At 42.1% G+C, this 25,909-nt stretch overlaps 1 protein-coding gene and 1 long non-coding RNA gene across 11 annotated transcripts in view; one reads left to right on the top strand and one right to left on the bottom strand.

Moving 5' to 3' along the window:
- The first annotated feature begins 1,820 nt into the window (after nt 1–1,820).
- The window catches only part of Alpk2 (alpha kinase 2), a 117,087-nt gene continuing 92,998 nt past the window's right edge, over nt 1,821–25,909 (top strand). The window contains exons 1-3 of the mRNA XM_026393171.2: nt 1,821–1,905; nt 15,288–15,415; nt 18,343–18,460. Coding sequence (XP_026248956.2) covers nt 15,307–15,415; nt 18,343–18,460 — 227 coding nt within the window. The 5' untranslated portion in view covers nt 1,821–1,905; nt 15,288–15,306. The remainder of the gene's footprint in view (nt 1,906–15,287; nt 15,416–18,342; nt 18,461–25,909) is intronic.
- LOC113185901 (uncharacterized) overlaps nt 1,901–25,909 on the bottom strand; it is a 40,169-nt gene continuing 16,160 nt past the window's right edge. Inside the window, exons 3-7 of one of the 10 annotated variants that reach the window (XR_003301187.2) lie at nt 22,465–22,549; nt 13,860–14,272; nt 13,099–13,170; nt 10,428–10,615; nt 1,901–3,351 (exon numbers count right to left, since the gene is read on the bottom strand). This is a non-coding gene — a long non-coding RNA (uncharacterized LOC113185901). Of the gene's footprint in view, nt 3,352–10,427; nt 10,641–13,098; nt 13,171–13,859; nt 14,273–22,464; nt 22,550–25,909 lie in introns of all 10 variants that reach the window. The other 9 variants (XR_013342350.1, XR_003301186.2, XR_003301185.2 and 6 more) reach the window with 9 other exon arrangements.

Consider the following 25,909-nt stretch of genomic DNA (forward strand, 5'->3'; position numbering starts at 1 on the left):
AAATATGGTCAAATCAGCCAGTTATTCTATCAATCTTCTATTTCTTCTTCTTCTGCTCCTTTATTTTTTTGTGAGATGAATTCTACAAATTGAAGGAGTTAGTTTTTCAACTTGTTTGTGAGAAGGAAAATTAAGTTTCACAGTAAAATACATTCTACTGTCATGTATAACTAAAAAAGAGCAAATAAAATATTTTTTAAAAAGTTTCAATGTTTAGATTAAAGTACTCCCAGGCAACTTGTCTTTCATAACCATACCACATTTGTCCTCTCTTGCTGTGTGTGAAGACGTTTGTTTATTATTTACCATTATTCCTCCTCCTCTCTTTATTCCCACCTTCAAGTTATCTCTCCTTGTCCAGAAAGTCCCTGTGAAACGCTCAGCTTTACAGAAATCCAAAAAATACCCACAGTCACTGATCCTTGGTAACTAGTGCATTCTGTTGCATTGCAAAGGTGTGTTCTCAGGAGACAGGTATTATTTTATTTTATTTTTTATTTTTTTATTAGTTGCTCATGACAATACAATGATCTTGACATATCATACATTTGAATCAAATGGGGTATAATTTCTCATTTTTCCAAGTGTATAGGTTCCAGAATCACATTGGTTATACGGCCATGTATATACATACAGCAATACTAGTGTTTATTTGACAGGTGTTATTTTAGATTCTTAGCGTTCAACGTCTATCTTCCCATAAAAAGATAATATTCAGAAACAAATTGATTCTACAGTACATTTATTCATGTTTAACCATTTTAGATAATTTTTTTTGGTCTACAAAACAACGTTGCTTTTGAGGATTATAGTGCTCATAACAGAGTGAAAACTTATAGTTATGTCCCTTTCAAAGTCACCCACTTGGAGCTGCTAATTTTAGCTGTCTCTGGGTCTCACAAGAGGTTTCTTTCTAAGCTGTCAGTATTCAGGTGCCATGCATTAAAATACTTTTGTCGTGAGACAAAATAGCTACAGAAGTATACCTCTGGATTTTGTTTTTTTTTTCTTGGATTTGGACAAAATTCAACCATAGAAATGCCTACAGTACAAGTTGACTTTGTCAACAGGAAGAGTTTCTGGCAATCTGAAGGAATAGAGCTCATGGTATTTCTTCTGAGACTTTCTTCTGATCTTTGTGTATTCTTTTATTTCTTACTAGTATAGTCAAAATAGGAAGAGGGTGTGGATGTGCATGTGGAGGGGGAGGTGGGGTAGGGAGGGCAGGGGAGAATGGGTCCTGCCTTGTTTCTGTGGCTCAGAGAACTTCCGAGGACGACTATAGTGCCATTTCTAAATGAACAACACATGACTCTTATTTTCACCTCTTCTCTGCCCTCCCTTCAGGTTTCCTATGTACTTTAAGCGCCTGCTCCCTGTGGTACAAAACCCTGGTGTGTGTTACTCCAGCCTCCTGGAGCCGTTTTGCTTTCCTAAGAGAGGAGCCATTAACTCCTGTTTGGTCTGTGTAAGGAGCTGTCAGTGTCCCCACAGCAGCATTCTGTGACAGCTCATCTGGGTTTCATCAGCACTCTGGGGCAGCGTTTCACCAGGCCCCTTTGCCAGAGCCTCCTCGGCGTCAACAAGTGTCGCACCTACTGCAGAAACAGCCCTCAAGTTTCATCACAGTGATGCTCAAAAATATTCTCCAGCTTCGGCAATGACCTAGTTCATTCAAGGGCAGGGGAAAAAATGCCCTTCTTCCAGAACTTGCCCGGGCACAGAGTTTTCCTCTTAGGAAGACAGGACTCCCAATTGTGCTTTGATCAGTTTTTGGAAAAGACCTTGAATTTGAATCCCTGTCCCAGAAACCGCGTCACCCAATCAATGTCTCAGATACAGCCTGGGGAGCCCACCACGGAGCCAGCCCTCCAATAACATCTCTTGGACAAACAGTACTGAAAAGTAAGTATGGAGACTGGTTCTTACTGAAGGGATGGCTGTGCTTTAAATACACAATCGTTTACATTTTCTACAACTAAGAGCAAAGCAGACTGCTTCCTTAAGAACTAAAACAAGATGAAGCAAGGGGTATCTGGGTGGGACGCTGGGGCATACCACAGGTTTAATGTGGCCAAATTCTCTTGGTCTGGTAGTTTAAGTCTACTCTGACCTTTCTTTTCTTTTTCTTTTTCTTTTTTTTTTTTTTGAAAATTATGATTATTTTAAAATGTTTTTTATTTTGGCTTGACAATAATTAAAATAGTTTCTTTCAAACTGTGTCTGTCTTAACAACTAGAAAAAACAGAGGATAACTCAAAGGAATGGTCTGCAGGGGCTTTGCAAAGTAACATGAAAAATTGAGATAGTTATCTGGGTAATTCTGGCCCCAGATACTTATGCCTAATATAAATGAGTATTTTAGTCAAAAAGTTATTCCTCTTCCTTGGATTATCTGAACGATTGAAAATTTGAAAATTTGCCCTTTCTGGAGGACACAGCAGTAGTTTTTCTAATAACAGGTAATGCAAGTTGCTGAAAAGATCTCTGATTATTTCAAAATAGCTCGATGGCTCATGCAAACATTCATCCAGTTGTTAGGTAGGTTTTTTTTTTTTTTTAATGTAAGGCAAAAAGTCAGTAAAAAAAAAAAATGCCTGCTGATAAAAAGGCGCCACCATCATGTTACATTTTAATCAACACATCTAAACTTTAGAGCCACTGATTAAGGGTGTCAGTTACAGACATCTGACAATCATTTAAAAATAGATAAAAGCAAGAACAGCATTTAGAATTGCTTCTGCTTGAATTATTTCCTTTCCTCAACCTTCCCCTTGTGCAAAGGTAGCCCTCATTTTTGAAGAACAATTAATCAGGAATGGTAGTCATTCTTACTGCTCTGAAGGCATACAGTTTATTTCACAAAGAATGGGCTTGTCTGCTCTGAGCCTTCTCAATTGGAACCCAGGATGCTGAGAGCTACCTTCCGAATCAGCAACTCTACAAATCCTGTACTAAAAGGTGCTGATGGCCAATAGACATATTCAGATCTTGGAAACCAGGATTTGAAATCAACGAAATGTCTTTAGGCTCCCAAATAACATTCCTCTTTTAAAGTTTATATAAAACACTTGATCAAAATTTGAGGATACTTTTAGGTAGGGAAGAATTCCTGTTTTTATCACCTGACCCCCCTCACACTCCCCCCAAAAAGAAACATTAGTTTTTTATAGCTCCATGCACACTTACATGTAGCTCTCAGCCTATGTGCAAGGGGAGGGCCATTGTGAATAGTCTCATCTGGATGGAGCTGGGAACGAAGGGAGCCCAGGCATTGCAGTCAAATTCGGAATCAACTTCTGACTCCAGCACAGTTTTTCCAAATGTCTGAACCCCAGTTTTTTTTTTCATCTGTAAAATGAAGAAAATGACATCCACTTTACCAGAATTGATGTGTGATTAGATGAGTAAATATATCTAACATATCTGCCACATCTGAGTTTCTCAGCAAAAGTTAGTTCATCACCTTTGTTCATTCAAAGTTTCTTTCTTTCTCTTTCTTGTTGCTAAGACTTCAGGATATGATCATAATATTAACTCTATGAAGTAACAGAAACTATACCTTAGAGATATTGGTAGGGTGATTAAACAAACAACATGGAAAATTAGACTAAGGAAAATTCTGTATTTGGAAATAGTGCGTTTAGAAATAAAATTATTTTTAAAAAAGAACTATGTTTTGGAATCCATCTAATAAATAAGAAAAACATTTTACAGAAAATCATTGGCCATATGTTTACTATCTAAAAAGAGAGGTAGAGATTTATCAGCTTCATCTTAGACTACCTTTATCTAGCAATACCATATTTAGATATGAGTGTTTGGGAATGGATAGGAATGGAAGATGGAGTCAATCTATATATAAGGTGATGTCCATGATTATTATGGAAACTATGAAAACTGAGGCCCAAGTCCAGATTTTCCTCAAAGATGATAGTTGAGACCTGCATTGATTAGACCTGCTGTGGAGTGGAGTGGATAGAAGTGGCGGTGATGACTCTGAAGAGGATTGTCAGTATGTGGGGGGCTGAGCAGAGATAGTTCCTGGATGGGCCATCTCAGGAGCAGTGCAGTTTCTAGTACTAGGGACCACCCTGTGGGCTGAAATCGCAAGTTTCATGGTGAAAGTTCACAGTGAGCAAGGCGCTCTCTTGTTCTGAAGGCGGTGAGTCAGGCACAGGAAGGGCAGGCGAGAATCACCAGCAGGACTTGTGAGATAGCCCCAGAGAACTTTACAGATGTCATTCTTATTAGCCATTGTTTTTACCATCTTAGTCAAAAGTATCACTCCACAGCTTTCCCCAGACACATCAGGGTGATTTTGATGGATTTTCTGTTTGAGCTACTGACTGGTTCACATGGAAATGCCAAAAAGAAAAACTGGAATTAGAGAAATGTAAAAAACTTGGGAGAGAATGGTGTCATCTAGGGGCTAGCAAAAATGAGGGCATAAATACCCAGCCTACACAAGAGAAAAGAACATTTAAAAAAGTTTAGAGACTTTATTAGGATTTCTGCAGATGTGCACCCTGCTGGCATGGTCTAAAAGCACACAATCAATCAGGGCATTGGACCTCAGATTGAAGAGACAGACAGCAGGTTAATGAGAGGCTCAGTCCTGGAAAGCTCAGGTCTGGACACCCGGCACCTACCTCTCAAGGGCCAAACTCTGCATGGCTCCTAATGACACATCTGGGGTGGCACCAGTCACCTCGATCTTCAATTGATCCTCACCCAGCTCTTAGATAACCAGGCTCATTTTTCCCCCTCAATCCTGGTCTAAGACATTTTCCTGAGTCCAGTTATTCTCACACTTTCAAGTGCATCCATTTAAAGTGATTGTTGTTAAAATACCAGTTGCTGGGCTCCACCCATCAGAGTCTCTGATTCTGAGGACCCCAAGAATTTGCATTTTTTCCTGGTGATGCTGATGGTGAGATGCCCTGCTTCAGACATTTCTTTGGCCTGCAGTTCCTCAAGAAAACCTGCTTATGCTTCTTATTTTCAATCACTGAACTTGCCTTCCTTCTCAGAGACACCCAGGTCACTGATACAATGTGCTAGTGCTGTAGTGAACACAAAAGAAAAATCAATCGGGTATCCTGCAGGCAAACCCATTACAGTATAGCTGTGTATGAGGGATGCTGGGCCTGGGGACCATACACCCTGGTAAGCAGTCCATTACTTGAAGGAGGCTACTTTTTCCAACTGAAGATGTCAGGGAAATCTTTAAAGGAAGCGAGCATTTGAATTTGGGCATTTATTTGAAAACAGGTGGGATTTGAACAGATGGAGGAGGTCCTTTTATGTAAAGGAAACAAGAAAATATGGACAAAAACATGAAGGACAGAAAGATAATGAGTGTGGAGATGGGAGATTAGTTTGGTGGGTCCTGGCCTTTCACAGCTCTCAGCACTTTCTTGGGGGAAGCATTCTTTAATTGAGCCATCTAATCTTAAATCTGTTATTTGTCTGTAACATGTTATAATTGTTATAATTGGAGATCTGAAATGGAGAGCCAACGGTAGGATTTCAGGGCTCAGGTCAGAGGAGGAGAGGGCATAGGCGCTTCACTATGCCCTCCAGAGGTAACCGAAAAATCAACTCTAGCTTAAATAACACGGAGAATTACTGCTCACTCAATGGAAAAGTCCAGGAATTTGGTCAGAACCCCGGTTCTGTTTCCCTGCGTTTTGGGGTCTCGGCCTCTTCCCATTTTGGTTTCAACCTCAAGCCAGCTTTCGCACAGTCCCGAGACAGTCGTCTCTCCAGAGAGGTACCCAGCCTTCTGCAGGCTTTCTTTTTCCTGTCGAGGACCAAGGGAAAGACGTAAGGTTTGCACTGATTGGATCACTGCCACCACTGTCTGAGAGTGCCACGTGATGATTGGCTTAGACTTTGGTTAGTGAACCAATCAGTGGGCAAGAGTGCTTATCAGTTTAGACCAATCAGAGTCCACGGAGCAGAAAGGGCGAGGTCCTGCCTGCTCTAGTCACCAGGCGGCCAAGCAATAGGAGACCCATGGAACTGTTAGGAGGATGCTTTAGAGTTTTAGGATTTTTTTTTTTTTTTTTTTTTTTTTTTTGAGAAAGGTCGCCAAAACTCATACCGTCACCTCCTTTAGTCATAAGGTTATCTATGGGCAGCGGCCATGCTTTAAAGATTTAGGATGAGCCTGCTTTCAAGTTCAGCCCCGACAAATTAAAATATTCTTCCACAAAATAGGTTTACTGTCAACCGAATGAACCTTGGCTCCTAAGAAGCTGTAACTGGCTGAGTTGAAGGATGATAGTAAAAGCTGTGCAGAGGTGACTGCCACCCACCACTACCATATCCCCACACAGCTGATGTGCTTTGAGTCAGTGTACTGAGAGGTGGTTGGTTCAGCATAATGAATTCAGGCTCAGTACGTTCCTCCCAGAGTGGATCTTATTCTTGTGTGCAGGGCAAGGAGTGGGTTAGATAGAAGAGAACCGAAGATTTCCTAGGTTCTCTTCTATATTGCCTGGTTCCTGAAATTCCACATCATTTCATCTCTTGGACCCATTTAAAATAAATGCTCTCTACAGAGTTGCCCTGGGAGTTCTGTTACAGGGGAAAGGAGCTGGAGGACTCTGGGAGTCTGGGCAAACGTGGAGGATGAGAGGAGGAGCCAGAGGAGGAAGTCTTTACTATGTGGTGTTCTTATTGACGGCCCTGCTGGCACATTACCAGATTGCTCACTACAATCAGCCTGGAACATTTAACTTCAAACCAGAATGATATTAATCAGTTAATTCATGAAAGTTGGTCTCATTACACCTCCACGACCTGTGCATTTTTTATCCTTATAAGCTCTCCTCTCATCCCTGTCTTTATTCTGAGAGAGATCAAGGATGAGATGAGCAGGGGACTGTGTCCTTTGAATACAACACACTGAGAATCAGAATCAAGAAACCTAGATTCTGCTACTAACAGGCTGTGTGACCTGCCTGTGTTTCATTTAACCTGCCTGTGTTTCAGATGTGTTTTCAAACTGTAAAATCAGGGAATGGACTAAGCTCTTGCACAGCTTTCATTTAATATCTAGCAATTTGTTTTAGCCTTACCTTAAAGAATTAGAAATTGGCACAGGTTTTAAAGAGAGGAGAAGAGAATCAGTGGGAAGACCCTCCATCCACTTAAAAATTTTTAAAAAGAAAGTTCAAAACAAATCGAGAGAAAGCAGCAGCTACAGCTCAGCCTTTCTCATGTCTCTGTGAGTGTCTGTATCCAGACACACTTGCACATGCAGAGGTGTTCACTATTAATAATGAAAAATTAAATTTCATTTCTTTATTAGCTAACATATATAAAGTTACTATCTTAAGTAATATTCCCCCCCCCCCCGCCCCCACACACACACTGGGGCCCTCTTCCAGGGGCAACCAGATTACAAATTTCTTGTATATTTCTAAAGTTATTATATGTCTAAATAAACATATTAGGATATTCTTTTTGTCTTTTTCCTTTTTTTTTTTTTTTTTTTTTTTGGTTTTGGGGATTAAACCCAGGGGTGCTTTCTCACTAAGCTACATTCCCAGTCCTTTTTATTTTTTGAGACAGATTCTTGCTTAATTGCTGAGGCTGGCCTTGAACTTGCTATCCTCCTGCCTCAGCCTCTCAAGTCACTGGGATTATAGTCCTGCAACTACCTTGCCTAGCAGGATATTCTTATTTTCTAATACAAGGATAGCATACTCTGCACTTCTATACTCTATTTCACTTAACAAAAATATATCTTGGAGATTATTCCATGTCTGTGTGTACAGAACTGCCTTGTTCTTTTTTAATGCCCTCTTCTATTTAAAAAAATCCATTGTTTAGATATACCATAACCATATTCCTAAGAATGAATATTTAATTTTGTTATTACAAGAAATGCTGCAATGAATATTGTAGGTGCCTATTAAGTGCTTGTCTCTTGTGCTAACACAAAATTTAATGTGAGGCATATTTTATGTATCATGTCATTCACCCTTTCTAACTGTTCACTTCAACAACTTTTTAGTTAATTTACCAAATTGCATGACCATTGCTATAGATAAATTTTAGAACAGTTTTGTCTCCTGAAAAAGATACTTATCCTTCATATGGATTTATTAGTGTTCTCTCCACTGTTCATACCTCCAGCAGTCAATAACTTACTTTCTGTCTCTGTTGCTTCTTTTGGTTATTTTGTATAAACCGAATCATACAACATGTGGTCACTTGCGTCTGGTCCTTTTACTCAGTGTAATAAAAGCATTATCGGAGGTTCATCCATGTCATATCATGTACAGTTCCTTTGGCCCTTTTAATCCATCAGTTGTACAGCCATGCCATATTTTGTTTATCTACTCACTAGCTGGAGATTTGAGTTATTTTCAATTTGGGGCTATTCGGAGTAATATTGCAAAGAATGTTTGTGTACAAGTCTTAGTGCAGAAATCTGCTTTTATTTCTCTTGGTAAGATACCTAGGTGTTGAGAGGTTAGGTCATGTGGGAAATTTAGGTTTAACTTCTTTAGAAACTTCTGAATTGGTTTTCAAAATGTCTTTACTATTTTTACATCCCCACTATCAATATAGGAGGATTCTTCCTGTTTTCCACATCCTCACTGTGACATTTGGTATCTATTATAGCCATCCTAGTGGGTATGTAGTGGTATCTCATTATGGTTTTAATTTGCAATTCCATAATGACTAATGATGTTGAGCATCTTTTCTTGTGCTTATTTTATTGCCTCTATTTCTCACGTACCACCCTAAAATTATGCCTAAGAAAGAAGCATAATATCTGTGTTCCAGAAAACCTGGGCTCCTAGCTCAGCTCTGCCACTTGTAGGCCATAAGAAATTAGGCTTGTTATATCAACCCTTTACTTAAGCTTCCAGGTCATTATCTGTGAGATGGGAAAGAATATCCACTTGGGGGTTTCGCTGTGAGGACTCCCTGTGGTCATGTCTATGTGGTGCCCAGCCACGGGACTGACACATGGGAGGCACCAAAATGTGTTAATTGTCTCTTCCTGCATGGTCTGTCTCCATCCCTGCCCCAAATGTCAAGAACCCATCTTTGGGGAGGGTACTTCCCCTAAGTAACATGGGACTGGTATTAAGTGACAGTGGGTGTGGTGTCCAAATGTTCAGTAATTCAGAAGGCAAATTTAGGAACGCCATGGCCATTGGATTAGGCTGGTTAATCAGAACTAATCCCTCCTGTCCCCAGTGGGAAGGCACTCTGACGACCGGCTTTCCTGCCAGCTCCATGGTCTGTGTGTGGGCTGAAGCCTCTTTCCTGATCCCTTCAGCTGACAGCAGCCTTCCTGCTGACAGCAGCCATGCCACTGGTTCTCTGTGTGAGGCAGATTAGCCAAAATGAAACCTGGCATCATTTGAGTGTTTTCAGTGTTCCAAGAAATCCTCTAGCCTCTCACTTGCTCTCCACCAATTTGAGAAAAAAGGCTTTATTTTTGGAATTTTGTTGATGTTCAATCCAAAGCCCCTGATAATAGATAACATTTATACTAGGCTCACGATGCTGTTCAAAAGAGCTTCATTCAGACTGACTCCATTTTCATAGCAGCCAAACGGAGTAGATACTGCTATTGTCTTCGTTTCATAGATGAAGAAACTGAGGCAGAAAGAAGTGGCAGAGCTAAGACTTGAACTGAGGGAGCACCGTGCAGGAATCTGCACTCTTCAACGCTATATCATACTGCCATTCCCCTAAAGGACCTGCTGTTGTAAAAAGACCCAATAAAATGCACATGTGAATACTCTTCCACCTGACGATTCTGTTTCTTGGTATCTATTCTAGAAAACTACATGCACAAGGAAGCATGTGCCAGGATGTTCAAGGAGATAGCATTTGTAAATCTGGAAACCTCCAGCCAAGCTAGGCATCATTATCAGTACACAAGCAGAGAGAGAAAGCCTGGTACTGCCATGCTGTGGGATACCAATATCACCTAACAGTTTTTAAGAAAGGTTGGAGCCCTCTAGGGATTGGATGGATATCGTAAGATTCCTGAAACTTATTATAAAGTAAAATAAGGCAACTGTAAGGAAAGCATACACAATCAGGCTCCATGTAAGTAAAGGCATTTAACATTTTTAAACAAGTGATAAACCTTCCCTGGACTATACAACTGAAATAAAGAGAGAAAGGGAGGAAGGAAGACAGCCCAGTGTTCTTTCCAGTTAACACGCCGTTCCTGTGAGGTCATCTTGAAGCCCACCACGGCCCCTTCTGCTAATACTAGCAATTCCACGTTGACTTGTCATCTCTCGCAGAGAATGATAAATGTGTCCTCATGCATTCTCACCCTTAGAGATGCCGCGAAACATGACCTGTGGCCTGACTTAACTGTCCTCTTTCTTTCCAGAGAACAGTCAGTGCCCTTGCTGAGATGCGTGGTAACTAACCTGCCTGTGTGAGTCAGACGGGTGTGTGCGTGTCAGTGTTTTCACGTGCGGGGTGCCACCGTCAGGAAGGAGCCACTTAGGGAGGAGTCACGGCTGACGCACAGGGTCCTCACCGTGGGCCCAGCTCTTGATGCCTGGGTGTGTCCTTCTTCCCTTCCCATCCACAGCAGTGGTCTCAGGAACAGGAGCTGAAGGAGTCATGCCCTGAAATTACTTTTACAGACAAGGATTACTCTTGGAGACATGTTCACCCACTAATTAGTACATCACTTAAATAACAAATCATTGCGGTAACCCACAGCAGAAAAGGAAACACATGAAACAAGCCAAGTCTTTCCTTAGAGCCTCCTGATTACCAGTATGAAAGCAATTATGTAACAGTTTCTTACACTGAAATTGACATACAATATTCTAGTCCTCAGAACATCATCCCCTTTTACAGAGGAGGAAATAAGCTCAATACCTTGCCCAGGTAAATGGATATAGATTTGTCCCTGCCAGCTTGGATTGTGTCCCCAGGCCTATGATGCCTCCCAGTTAGGAGAGCATTTTCCAGCTATAAGATCCCCCCAATTGCTGGAAAGTCACTTAGGAATGTGGTGAGACAGGGTAGATATCCTCTTGCCCAATAATTGCTCCAAAAAAGTGTTGCAGATTGTCCCAAAAAAAGAACTAAGTACTGATACATGCGACAACATGGACGAGCCTTGAAAACATGCTAAGTGAAAGTTCTATTTATCCAAATGTCCAGAATAGGCAAATCTATACAGACAGGAAGTAGGTTAGTAGTTATCTAGACCAGTGTGTGTGTTGGTACTGGGCATGGAAATAGGCAGGAGGTTAAAGCTAAGTGGTATTGGGCTTTTGGGGGCAATGAGAACATTCTAAAGTGATTGTTGCTAGGGTTGCATGAAAATCACATTTTAAGTGAGTGAATTGTATGGTATATGGATTATCTCATTAAACTTGTCTTTAATTTAATTTATTATTATTTTTGTGCAGGGGGATTGAACCCAGGGCCTCATGCATGCCAGGCAGGTGCTCTATCACTGAGCTACATCTGCAGGCTAAACCTGTCTTTATAAAGGGAGATGTTAAGAGAGACAGCATGGTTATGGGTTAACAATTCACAGGAGTTGGGCTTTCTGACTTGAAGCCACAGTTTTATATATTTGTGGACCCCTGTTCCATCCTTGTGCTGTGTTGAGGGCAGAAGATGAGTATATGAACACAATTTGCAGCACTGGTTGTAAAATCACTAGTTGAAAAACAGAAATTTGGGGCCTGAAACCCTGGGTTTGATCACCAGTGCTGCAAGTGTGTGTGTGCGCGCGCGCACACACACACACACACACACACACAAATTGGACTTAGATTTTATTCTGACATATGTTTACATTTAGCTCTAAAATAATTTGCTGTATGATAAGCAATGGCTGGGGCTGGGGATGTGGCTCAAGCGGTAGCGCGCTTGCCTGGCATGCATGCGGCCCGGGTTCGATCCTCAGCACCACATACAAACAAAGATGTTGTGTCTGCCGAAAACTAAAAAATAAATATTAAAAAAAGTCTCTCTCTCAAAAAAAGAAATGATAAGCAATGGCAACTTTTTAATCTCAGATCACATTTACAGTTCTGGGGCAGGAGATATAGCTCAGTCGAGAGAGTGCTTGCCTTGCATGCACAAGGCCTTGGGTTCAATCCCCAGCACCTAAAAAAAAAAAAATTACAGTTCTGGCTTTCATTGACAGTTTGAACCTCTAACATGGGTGAGTGAATGCACTGCTATTGATAGAAAAGCTGTTTCTGCCAATTGTGTGAGGTCCTAGTTGCTTTTCTTGGTTTGCTGTGCACTGATGGACCTGCACTCACTCTGGAATATTCATTGTAATAACTTGACCTACCTACCTTCCTTCCTTCCTTCCTTCCTTCCTTCCTTCCTTCCTTCCTTCCTTCTTTCTTCAGTGCTGGGGATGGAATCTAGGGCCTTGAGCATGCTGGACAAGAGCTCCACCCTGAACTAAATGCCCAGCGTTCATCAAGTTTTCTTGAAACATTTTCATTCTGGTGCAAGATGGCTGCCATAAAAGTTGCCCTTTTGATTTTTTAAATTTTAGATACTTCCTACAACCTAATTGGGAATAACTTGCCATTCTAATGTTTTCTAAGAGATACTGTCAGCCCTCCGTGTCTGGGAGGATTCCACATCTGTGATGCAACCACTGCAGATCAAAAATATTTGGGAAATAATTGTACCTGTACTGATTACGTAGAGACTTTTTCTATTATTACTCCCTTAACAACACTTTACAACAATTATTTCCATTGTATGAGGTATAATAAGTACTCTAGAGATGATTTAAAGTGTACAAGAGGATCTGCATTAGTTATAGGCAAATTCTACATCATTTTATATAAGGGACTTGAACATCCACGGATTTTGATATCTGAGGTATCCAAGAAATAATCCCCTGAGGATACTGAGGGACAAATGTAATAATATGAATTGAAACTGGGATTTTTATACAAGTTGGTTTAAATTTCTCAGCCTAAAAGTGTATTTGTAACCTAATTGGTAACGGAGATATCCATTTGCCATCTTGCAGAGGAATTTTCTTGCAGAAAAATGCTGTGTGCAACTAATTTGCCATCTACACTGTGAAAGGCTTACCTGACTCTTAACTATAACACGGTCACCTTATGTGGTCCAGTTTCTCTTTGCACAACTGCATTGAAAGAAATCCTGTAACCAAAAATAATGGGAAGTGCATTTCAAGTCTGTCTTAAAGAATGCAAAAGAATCCAATTCACAATCTCAGAGCAAGTATTTTTAAAACCTTCTTTTCCATCCTTCTATCAGAACCTGGCAGCACTCAGCCTTGTCAACTTTCTCTGCTAACTTCTCTCCCAGCCCTCATGGTTCTGCCCCAAGTCTGTTGGAACACCTGTCTTTCTTTTTGCTGGGAACTGTACCTCTTCAGCTTTACAGTGCTTTCTACCTATCACGTGAACCAGTTTAACTTCAGGTTCAAGCTTAGAGATGCTTCCTGCACGCTCTCTGAGGAAGGGAAGGCAGCATTATCCTTCTGAGTTAATTGCTTTTTCCTCTAATACTCAGAGAGCATGGGTGTTTCATGCAGGGGAAGTTTGGGAATTCTTTTTGTTTTCAGGTATTCACCTTATTTTATTTTGGTGGTGCTGGGGATTGAATTCAGGGCCTTGTGCATGTGAGGCAGGCACTCCACCCACTGAGCTATATATCCCCAGCTCCCTTTCTTCTTCTTCTTTTTTTTTTAAAAAAATATTTTTAAAGGACACAATACCTTTATTTTATTGATTTATTTTTTAATGTGGTGCTGAGAATTGAACCCAGTGCCTCACCCATGCTAGGCAAGTGCTCTATCACTGAGCCACAACTCCAGTCCCACTCACCTTATTCTTAAAGGAACATTCAGGGATAAGGTGAACACTGAATTTCAGAAGCAGCAGGTGGTGTCTCAGTCAGGCCCGAGTAGATCCTAGTTTCAGCATTTGTGAGCATCTACCAAGCAGGGCTGGTCTAGGGGCTTGGGTCTATGTTTTTGGCCAGGGATGAGCCAGAGAAGGGCCCTTTCTTTAATACTCTGCTGTTATTCTAAAAACCTAATCCCATTTGAACAAGGAACCCCTTATTTTCATCTTGAATCCTGCTACTGAGGCAACGTTTCCAAATATCCTTTGACTCCCAGTGAGGCTTCCTCTCCTTGTTCCTGCTCGTGGGAGGAGGAGTTTCAGTTGTTAGCAAAACCTCGAACTGTTGTCAGGGAACTTGTCTCTTCCAACCATCTCTCAGGGTAGCAGACAACCTGGAAAATTGGGAGGAGAGGGTGAAGTATGTGTCCAACTCTGACTCCACACAGAAGGGGTTCCCCTTCTGCATTACAGCTGTGGCCCATTAGATAGGCTTCTCCCACCACAAACTTGGCTCAGACCTCTGTCTTGGGGTCCCCAGTCTTCCTGCGCTCACTGTTTGCAGTTTCTGTCTTTTCCCTCTTCTTGCTCACCACACTTCACCACATTGTGGTTCCTACTTTTTTCTGAGCTCCGTGGTATGTGAGGGCTGCTCACCAAGCTGAGAGGAAGTGGGACCCTACTGTTTGGATACAGCTCAAAGTGATTTCCAAGCTCGAGGCACCACACAAGATAGTCTTGGTTGAGTGGTGCTAATGTGTGTTTGGTTGAATGGGAAGGAGAGGTCCTCTGGATTCAGACCCACCTGTCATCTAAAGTCTGCCTCTTATCTGCCAAGTTGTGCCCTGCAGAACTCTATCTGCCCATGGTGTGCTAAAGGTGCCAGCCTGCACAGCCCCATAGGCAGCCTCAGGTGGCAGCTGCCGGGGCTGTGAGATCAAGGAATGCACGCTGGCTCAAAAATACAAGCCCAGTACCTGTCCTCCCCTGGGGAATCTGTCTTGTGCTCAGAAGGAGGAGTAGCTTCCCAATTTCAAAATCTCTCCCATCTGGAGATTTGTCTGAATATATTCCACTCTTCTTTTGGGAGACAAATATGCATAGACACTTTTTTGAATCCAATAGAAAAAGAGAGGCCGCTCTGGCAGTCCTGGGGTTGGCCTAGGACTCTAGGACCAGTGGCTCTCAACCAGGGCTGCCCCTGCTCCACCCCAGTCTCATACACAGAGAGCTGGGGAGTGCTGCAGGTATCTAGTGTCGAGAGGCCGGGATGCTGCCCAGGATGGCCTGCAACGCAGTGTGCAGGTGGCACCCAGGCTGCCTGAGGACTTTCTGGATTCTCAGGGAAGCTGCAGGAATCCCAGAGATAGAGTGATGAGTCCAGTGATGTTGGGCATGTCTGTTTTTCAGATTCCCGTGGCATGAAAGGATGACAGACGCAGGAGGGCCCCAGAGGCGCGCACTGTGTTTTTTGTCTACACTCCTATCCCAGAAGGTTCCTGAGAAGACAGACCTTGTGCTCCGCTGCATGATATCCGGTAATCATCCTAGACTATTCACTCACCCTCTAACTTCTTCCTGCAGACCAGGGGTTTAAGCTCACAATGGCATTATGAAAACATCCTTTGGGAAAATTGATGGGAAGTTTATCCTGAGGAATTAATTAAGCAGCTAAATCCTCATGAAGTTTTTCAAGTGACTTCCTGGATATTGGTTAATGATCTTCTGACTTCATGGGGTGGTTCTCGGTTAAGCAGCTCTCGCGCTGGCTAGTTTTTCAGACAATCCACTCTTTACTTCCTGTGGTACACAGGAATGGCATGAGTGATCTCACTTCAGAATATCTACCCAACTCTCCAGTAACTCTTTAACTGATCTCCCCAAATTGGTTCAATTTGCTCCCCACTGCTGGCTTTCCTCAGGCATGCTAGTAAACAGTGAGAAGTTTAAAGCCCGAGACACAGAGTGCCCAACAGAGGAAAAGCCAAGGAAGGAATTGCCCCTGGACTGGAGAATAAATCACTCAGAGTTGATCAGGTATTAGTACCTCTAATGGCAAAGGGACCAATCATTAGTACTAGATCTCTACCATTGAAAACATGAAGGCATCAGCAGTGTTCCCTGGGGGTAGACAGAAAACTCTCATCCCCTTGATCCTTTTTCCTAAATCCATAGAGGAGAAGAGCCAGACTTGGAGATGGCTGTGTGGTCTGGAAGCTGGAGGGCCAGACTATGCACTTCATCTCAGCAAGCCCAGCGCTTGCTTTCTCCACACTTACCAGTTATCATTGAGACAAACAGAGAGACACAAGTTGACCTTGAGTCTCTAGGGAGAGCCCCATGTGTTAGACCCTAAACTTGGCTGCCAGTCCCCGCACACCTTAGCCAAATAATTCTGAAACATTCAGGAGGTGGCTCTCAATATGTGACTTAACAGCAAGTTTCAAAAAACAAGGGGAGGAAGAGCTGGGGGTGTAGCTCAATGATAGAGCCCTTGCCCAGCATGCACAAGACTTGGTCCCATCCCCAGTACCTTGAAAGGAAAAAAAAATCAAACAAGGGGAGGATTTTCATGTGAGATTTCCAGCAAGTGGAGGGAGAGAAAAGAGAACCACCCACAAGGTACGAGATACCACTTCCCTAGGCAAGTCTCATTTCTGGCTTATGGTTCAGATCTATACTGCACGAAGGGAAAAAACCAGTCAGCCATGAAGAAACTGGGGGAAACCAACCAGCCCTGATCAACCCGAATGAGCAACTGGAGTCCAGGAGGTCGGAATGCCAGTATTCTGGCCTACCTCATGCTTCTTTTATGTACTTTCTTCAAAAAAGTCATGCACGCACACAAAAAGAGCCATGAAACGCTTCTTAAAAAGGAACTTAAATAAAACTGGGAGACACAGGTTGATAAGAACAGGCAGAAACAAGTGATGATCTGAACCTCACTGATGGGTTTCCAGGGAAGCTCATTTTGAGTGGTTGAGTCATCTGACTGCAAGAGGCTCAGGCAAACAGTGGCTGGAGAAGGATATGTCCTTGCATGTGGCTCTCCACATTCCTAGCCCCAGGACAACTACTCAGGCACTGACTTGAAGGAACAGATAAGGAAGAAAAACTCTTGCGGTTGCTAAAAAGTATATTCATGGCATCAGAAGAGAGAGAAAGAGGGAGAGAGACTCAGAGCATTCTAGAGGTTTCACTGTTACCTTCCCCACCTCTTTTAGCTCTCCCCTTTTTTATGACCTTAGAAGAACAGGGAGATCTTAGTGATCTCTGGGGTTGCTTGCCATACCATAAATAAGACAAAACACGAGAACATTCCCAGGATGGGTTCAGAACAGTGCATTATTTCCAAATGTTGGATTTTTCTTCCTGTATATATGGCACATTTTGATAATTTTTCAGGGACATGGAGGCTAGTGAGAAAGCTCTTTTGGACACATTAGAAACTCTCCTGCCCTATAACAGGAGGGGAAAAAATCCCAAGGGCTGGGTGAAATTCTTGGGGGTTTTACCAGCTTAGCCCACTAGCATCATATCCGGTTAATGAGCAGAGAAGGATGAGCTCCTTCTGAGGGAGACAGCACGGGTCCATTCCTGTGATGACATCAGTCACAGATGCTCAGTGCCAGCCTGGGGAATCTGAACTCCTCCTCATGAAGAAAATGACTCTTGTGTTCTAATCTGCTGTGTTTTCCTTTTTGTATCATAACATATACACTCGACTTTGAGCACTGTCGAGGTATCATTTTCAAAAAGGTAAAGGGATTTCCATGAAATGAACATCTCAGAGGTTTTATTCAACTCCTTCATTAATGAGGGAAACAAAAAGTATTAAGGTCTGAGAAGCTAGGTATTTATAGGCAATTTAATAATGTTTGGATAAAGTTACTGGGTTAGGTATGAGAAGCTAGGTATTTATAGGCAATTTAATAATGTTTGGATAAAGTTACTGGGTTAGGTATGACACTGTTAATGTCCTCTAGGGAAGGAAACTTATGGGCTTAATATTTTCTGTTAGAGATTATTTGCATATGATTGGATAGAAACCTATAAATTAACATATAATTTCACCAAATCTGGGAGTTTTAGTCAGTAGTAACCATCGAGTAAAACAAAGTACATTTCCCAAGATCATTTCTGGATGAGCCTTTGTCTTCCATGTAACTTAAGAAAAATACCATCTATGTATTTGCCTATTGGATAATTTTTCTCAACAGATCCTTGAGATTAGAGTTGGCATTTTTGTTTTGTTTCCCTGTTCCCCAGCCCAGCACCATCTTAGGCATATAACATGCCCAATAGTGTTTACTGAGTCACACGTTTATGTCAGCGGGAGAAAGCTTTTCTGTTCCCCTCTGAAATAATATATCATACGCATTGTTGCTCATTCTTGTTCATAACTTTATGATTTTTTTTCAAAACATACTTAAAATTATAAGAATATTCTTAATTTTGTCATCAGGTGAGCCCAAACCAGAAGTAACGTGGTATAAGAATGGCCAAGCCATAGATGAGTGTGACATTATTTCCAGTTATGAGTTCTTCAAGCATCAGTATATCCATGTGCTACATCTCTCTTGGTAAGTGGCTTTGGCCCTTTGGACTATTTATTAACATTCTCTATTCTGGTGTGTGCTGGGGACTATGAGGTAAGATCAAAAGATTGGCTCATGTTGGCTTCTGATGTCCTGACTTTGGATGCTACTGACAGACATCAGCCAAGGCATCTGGTGGTGACTACAGTCATCCTTCCATATCTGCAGGTTCCACATCTGCAGATCAACCAATCTTGTCTTTGCTGAGTGTGGTCACCAACTACACTTCTCTAGTTTACTGCCTTTGATAGAGTTAAGCTTAATCTAGAATTTTATTTAATGTCCTAGCCATTTTTATTCACAAGATGAGATTTTCACTTAATCTTCTCTTTGGGGAAAGTTAAGAAAGTGAGATAGGATCTCAGCACTGTCATCTAACCTACCATGTTTAAGAAGAAAGGAGAAGGGACTGACCTATTCCCCAGCAAACTGATGATGAAATTAAGACTAGAAAACATGTTTTCTGACTTTATTTTGGGAACTAATGGTGATCCAGCACACTGGTTCCTAAGTCTTTTTTATTCTCCCAGGAGCTATTTATTTGGATGAAATGAGGAAGGTCAATATGTAGAGAAAATGAGAATCACTCACTGAACTGATTACAGTGCCCTTATGGAGATCCAAGGAGCAGGGAATGAAAATGTCAGGCAGGATAAGCACATGCCAATGGTCTGAGGATAAGAAAATAAGATAGATTTGAATTCTGGCTCTGCCATATTCTTGCGGCCTGATCTTAGCCTATATTTAACTTTTGGATTTCTTCATATACAGATGAAGAACAAAAGGGTGACAGAGAGAATTAAATGACTTTATGCTTATCACAGTATTTTTAAATGAACAGTTGTTCGATAAACACCAGCTTTCTTACCCTTCATGCATCTTTTTGTTTAAAGTGAGGTCAGAGATCATCTTTCCACGTTTGATTCCTGTGATTTGCAACAGAACTACCCCGACACTCAAGGCTCCAGTTTTCTATTCTATAACTCTTTAGATAATATTCCATCAAGCACCACATGCCAAGCATTTTGTTTAACGCTGGGGATGGAGTAACACAAACACTGTCCACACCCTCACAGAACTTCCACTTGAGATGGAAGACAGGTGGTGAACACACTAAGCCATTCTTTCCCTCTCCACGCCAACACACCAAATTGGCACTTGAACATTTAGAGGCTTGAACCCTTCTGCCTCTTCATTCCAATCTTGCCAATGCCTCCCCCTCCCCGTCTGCACCTCATTCAGGTTAGAATCCACCTCTGAGGTTCTCTAGGAAGTTCCGATTACTAAGGAACCTTTCCAGTCTCATTCTCCTCTCCTTCGATTTTATTGCGCAGGCTTCCCGGTGGGTGCTCTCTATTGCCTTCATCAGGATAGATGGATACGTTAGCAGCCTGTGGGCCTCAGAGGAGTCAGGAGCCTTTCCCACTCCACAGAGGTGGATCCCCTAGAGCCTGATACAATGCCTTACACATAAACATTTGTTGAAAGTATGAGAATATGTATGAATAGATGTGTGCATTTGGTGTTGCTGTTAGTTAGTTTATATGGATCAGTGTTGGCAAACTGTTTTCATAAGGGGCCAGACAGTAAATACATTAGGCTTGCATGCCAGATGGAAAAATAGGCCAGAGTTATTCAATGCTACCACTTGGTACAAGAGCAGCCATAGGTAATATGTGCTTAAAAAAATAGCATAGCCATTCAAATCAAACTTTAAAAAAAAATCAGCAGGAGGGTCACACTTGAGAATATACATATTAAACTTCTGTGTCTGTTTCCTGTCCTTCTTTTTTCCACTCTAAATACTCGCTGTATGTTTCTTGGTTGATTAATTTTATTCTCACACTAAAGCAAAATACAGGATTCACATTTTGTCCAGGAGAGAAGTTCGATGTGTGTTCCTTTAAGAATTGAGACTTGGTATTAATGTTTTTGCTGTTTATACAGGGTTAGGTGTTCAGGGATGGAGAGGCCATGATGAGGTCCAAACACAAGTGACCAGGCTAGAGTGAGAGAGAAAAACATGGAGGAGCAGCTGAGGAAGGGAGCCTCACTGTGGAAGGGGAAGGGAGTCACCATTCTTTGCTTTCAGGTGCATCAGGGCAGCAGATTTTGTAACAAATCAAAGATTTAATGCAACAGAATCACTTTTTCAAGTCCTAGGCCTGCCTTTTTGAAAACTAGCCAAACTACTGGGAGAAGTACTTGGTTCTAATGCAAGAAATGATGATCGAGTGATATGACACCAGATATGGTCACATTTTACTGCTTAGTAGTAAATTTTCTAGGTACTCATGACCTTTAAAAGTTCTGACTTTTGCACCAGTAGTTCTGAATTAGAGTTGCCCATTGATGTTCTGGGGAACCTTTGAATTTCCTTAATGTTTGGGCTTCACCAAACATCACTGAACATCATCTGATGAAATCTGAACCCCAAGTGATTCCAGTGTATTGCCCAAGATGAAAATTGTTTTGCATCCTTAGTATTCATCTGAAATGTCAATTTATTTATACCAGTATATTAAAGGCTAGTTAGGACAATGAACAGGGTTTTGTGCAAATGCCTTTTAAAGATTAGAAATTAGTTGTTAGTTGTAATATTAATCTCAAAATTTCCTGCCAATATCAATATACCATAAATCACCAGATTAGCTCATAATCCAAAGAAAAGCACATTTTAAAAAAAATCTACTTGTGCTTAGACTTTGGGTCATTAAATCTGAGCTCTTAGATATTTGAAAGCTCCTGTGTGTTTGTTTCTCAAGAACTTTTTGGAGTTTAACCAATCTAATCTACAGTTCTACTTTGAGGCTCTGTGGCTGTATTTATCCACCTTTGGCACTTTCTTTTGACCTGATGGGGTCCCTTCCCCCTCATCCCTTCATTGTCCTCTCACCACTGTGGAAAAGAGGCTTCAGTGCAGCTGTTGTAACCTTTACGTGGCCACAGGTCAAGGGTGCTTGGCAGGAAGGAGAAATGGATAGCCAAGACTATACTCAAAGAGAGAGAAACTTCAATCATAATATTAGGGTCTGCACTGTAGCTTGAAAAGGAGCTTTTTTTTTTTTTATTGAAAAGATGTGGGATTTGAGAGGAAAATGCAAATAGATGTTTTCAACCCCATACTGAAAGCCGGTGGCACCGCTGTGTGTATAAATGGGGAATTGTGGTCTCTTATGAATACAATTTAAAGAAAGGTAGCAAAACAACAGATAAAAATCTGTCCAGGAACCCACACCTAGAAAGAGAGGCTCCTTTCCGCAGCAAGGAGGCCCGTTTTGAAGGTCACAGTCCTGTTCCGTTGTGCTGAAAGAGCACAGATTACAGGTGAGGTGAGAGTGGCAGAGCTCAGCCACTGCCTCGGCCAGTAGGGCAAAGCAGCCCCAATGGTGGGCTGGCAACTCAGCCTGGCATTGGCGGGGCTGGTGAAGGCCCTGCTGAGTACTGACTGGTTGGGGACAATGACCAGATAATGGCAGCCCCCTCAAGCCAATCTGCTTGTGGAGTGTATGGGGCTGGAGAGTATCCCCACCAAGTCCAAATCCACCTGGAACCTCAGAATGTGACTTATTTGGAAGAAGGATCTTTGCAGGTGTAATTAGTTAAATTGAATTCATACTGGAGCAGAGTAATCTCTAATCCAGTGAGTTATGTGCTTAGATAAAGAGAAAACAGAGACATAGAGATAGACACAAAGGGATAGTGAGGGCAGACAGGCAGAGATTGGGGTGATGGAGCTCTCAGCTAAGAAATGCCAAAGATTGCAAGCAACGACCAGGAGCTAAGCCAGGAAAGATTCTCCCTTAGAACTCTGATGACAAGAACTCTGATGACACCTTGACTTTGCACTTCTAGTCTCCAGATCTATGAAAAAATAAAGCTCTATTGTTACAGACCACCCAATCTATGGTAGTTTGTTACAGCGGCTCTGGGAAATGAACATGTGTATCTGAGCAGTTGAATAAGAAAAAGTGCTGCCCTTTGCCTACCTTGACATAAAGGTTGGTGGTGTCATCTGGCAGTGTAGAGGTGTCTTCAAATACTCCAGCTGAGCTCATCAAGCCATCTGGAGGTCTACAGGTCAAAGGGCAAATATTTTCCAATTCTGTCCCCAATTGGGTATTGTGTTAGTCAGCTTTATATCACTATCTGAGATAATGAACTTATAGAGGGAATGTTAATTTTGGCTCACAGTTTTGGAGGTTGTAGTCCATGATTGGTTGGCCCCTTTGCTTCTGGGCCATCATGGTGGGAGTACATGGTGGACCAATTTACTCATACTATGGCCAGAAAGTAAGAGGGACTGAGAAAGGGGCTGGCCTCCCACAATTCCCTTCAAGGGAATACCTTCAAAAGACCAAGACCTCCATACAGCTCCACTTCTTAAAGGCTCTATCATGTCCCAGTGGTGGCCATGGGCTGGGAACCAAACCTTTCTCACATGGACCTTTGGAGACCCTATCCAAACCACAGCAGGCATTGGTTATTAAAGATTTCAAAGGAGAAATCAAAAAGATTTCCTGGGTCGCTTATGTTTTTGGCCTCAGGTAACACTTGGAGATATCTGGAGATATTTTTGATAGTCACAACTGGAGAGGGTAGGGGTGCTACTGGTATCAAGTGGGTAGAGGGCAAGGATGCTGCTAAACCTTGCACAATGCACAGAGCAGCCCCCGACGATAAAGAATTATCCAATCTAAAAGGTTAAAAGTTGAAGAACTAACAAAGAACCACAAAACCGAGGGCCTTAAATGACCAGTGGTTATTTTTCCTGACTCTGTGGGCTGGTTTTGCTTGGCTTACCATGCTCATTCATGCCATCGTGTTGATTTGAAGATTGGTTGGACTTGAAGGTCCAAAATGGCTTGAATGCCATGTCTGGCAGTCAATGCTGCTGTTGGCTAGGTCATCCCAGTTCTCACCTTGGGCTCTCCTCATGCAGGAGCAGGGAGCTGGCTTCCATACATGGCAGTCTTGGGCAGTGTTCCAATATAATGGAGCCCACCCCAACACCAATCCCCGCAACAGTCTCTTGGCCAAAGTAAGCCACTGGGCTAGTCCAGATTGAAGAGGTAGGAAAATAGACTCCAGCTCTTAAGAGTGGAATGGCAGAGTCACATTGCAGCAAGGTATAACCTTTTTTATCACTAGAACACCTAGTTAATCTTTTAAATCACCTATCTGTAAATGTCTTTGTCCTGTTTAAACAAAACATACAAAAAACCACCATCTGTGGCTACCCCTTGCCTGTCGAATAATTTTCTTCATTTTTAATCCATTTGTTTATTAAATGAGTATTAAGAGCACTTAATACTATCCACAATGCCATATAAAGGAATGCAAAGTCTCCTATGATCTCACAGTGCAATGGAGGAAACAGGAATGTAAAAAGAGGTGGATATTTACTAGGAACACTGTCCCCCAGACATAAGGGTTTAAGCTGGTTTTGTTATACATGGTGATATTTGTGACCATGCTTGGATGGTGTTTACAAAGTGAAATCTGTGATTGTGGTAACATCTCGGGCTTGCTCAGTTATTCACAGCTGAGTGGGCTGACAGACCCCAGGAGCTGCAGGACATGGTGTTACATTCCTAAGACTGGTCTGGTTTGATTTGGTTGTAAGTGCTTGTCGTGTATGTGAAAGACTTTTTCCAGACTCTGGGAGAACAATTAGCCTCTTTCTATCCATGGTCACTCAAAGAAAACTAAACCTTTTGCCAGACACTGGACCAGCACAAATGGTTAGCTGTGACTGAGACCTGAGTGGGTAAGGATCAGAAATTTAGTTAAAGATGTCCTCATTCCTGGAAGACAGGTCTCAAAACAAACATCCTCTTATGGTAGAATTGTCACCATGAACCTCTCTTACAATGGACAGGATATTATTTCCCCCATTGAGAGAAGAATCTGAAGCCAAATTGTGTGGACTTAAGTCCTAGATCTGCAAGATGCATCTTACCTGGCAAGTTATTTAACCTCTCTATGCCTGAGTTCCTCATGTGTAAAATGGGGATATTAATAGTGTCCACTTTATTGAGTTGTTGTGGAGATTAAATCAACCTAGGCAAAAAGTTTAGAATACTTAATAAATATTATTTCATGTGCTTTAAACATGTCCTCTACACAGAACTATAATTTTGGAGTGGATTAAAATAGGGCAGTTTGGAGATAAGAGAGTTAGCTTAGATTGGCAGAATTTTTCCTCTCTGCTATTTTCTTCTCAGAGATAAAATGTAATTAACATTCTTGATCAAGGAATCATTGGGTAGAAATAAAGATGACTAAATCTCACCATGTCTTGGCTAAGAGAGCAATGTCTTTCATCCAAGTCTGGAAGGCATTTTGTGAACTTTGTGTTCTGTGAGCTTAAGTAGGTGCAACAAGTCTTAAGGATGACTGATAGAATTTTCCAGCACCTGGGAGACCTCTGTGTTCCCAGCACAGGGCTGAGGGGGCTCCCATGGCATTCTTCTTGAATGAATGAAGCAGGTGTGCATCATGGTCATTGCTCACACCATGCCTAGAGCCTTGCTTGAATGATTCTGAGAGTCTGACGAGAAACTCCCATTTAGTCCCTGGGGTAATAGGTCTGTACCAAGTATCTTCTGTCCATCATCACATTCCAATTGTGTCTTAAGTAAGTGAGTGTCTCAGAGGAGAATGTCATAGACCAGGCCATGGGGCACTTGCTCAACTTTGCCTGGAGTCAGAAATTTGGTGACTGTTCCCATCTAGAGATGGGACACATGCTGCATGACCCTTGAAATGTCCCTTCATCTACTCATTCTGAAGATGGAGTCATCCTCCCCTTAGGGAAGTTCTTGGTGCTGCTTTATAGTTAGAGTCATGGTTTGATGCTTCTGAAAACTGAAAAGATGTTTGACTTGTCCCATCTGTCCCCTGCTTTAGCTCTAGCACCTAGCACAGCACCTGTCTCCTAGTCTACATTCAGTTAAGATTTCTGGAATGAGTTAACAGTGCATCTGGTGGTTTTGCTCTGTTCTTCAGAGCCTGGGGAAGGAAGCATTCCATGCACAGCCACTTGCACCTGGGCACATGTTTTGACTTACTGTGGCTTTTTGATGGTGGGCCTACTAGTTTAAGGGCATTGGGAAGATATAATGATTTTTAAAAGGCCTCTTGCAGTAGCTGTAGGAGGTCACTGTGTTGCTTGCTCTTGTTATCATTTGAGCTGTAGGGCATCAAGCTTCTGTTTGTTCTGTGCTGCCCTTTTCTGTCCTTCTCACCCACCAATCCCTGGCCTGCTGCTCCAGCATGTGGAGGTTTTTCTTCCAGTTAGAGTGACTTCCTGGCCTCCTTAACCAGCCTTCTCCAATGAGGGGCTGCAACCCCCAGGCTCCGGGCAGCTTTCCCCTTTGCCTGCCAGTTGCCATTTAACCCACACTTGCCCAGGGGGCACCAGAGCTGGTG

This window comes from Urocitellus parryii, chromosome 13 (assembly GCF_045843805.1).
Source record: "Urocitellus parryii isolate mUroPar1 chromosome 13, mUroPar1.hap1, whole genome shotgun sequence".
NCBI lineage: Eukaryota > Metazoa > Chordata > Mammalia > Rodentia > Sciuridae > Urocitellus > Urocitellus parryii.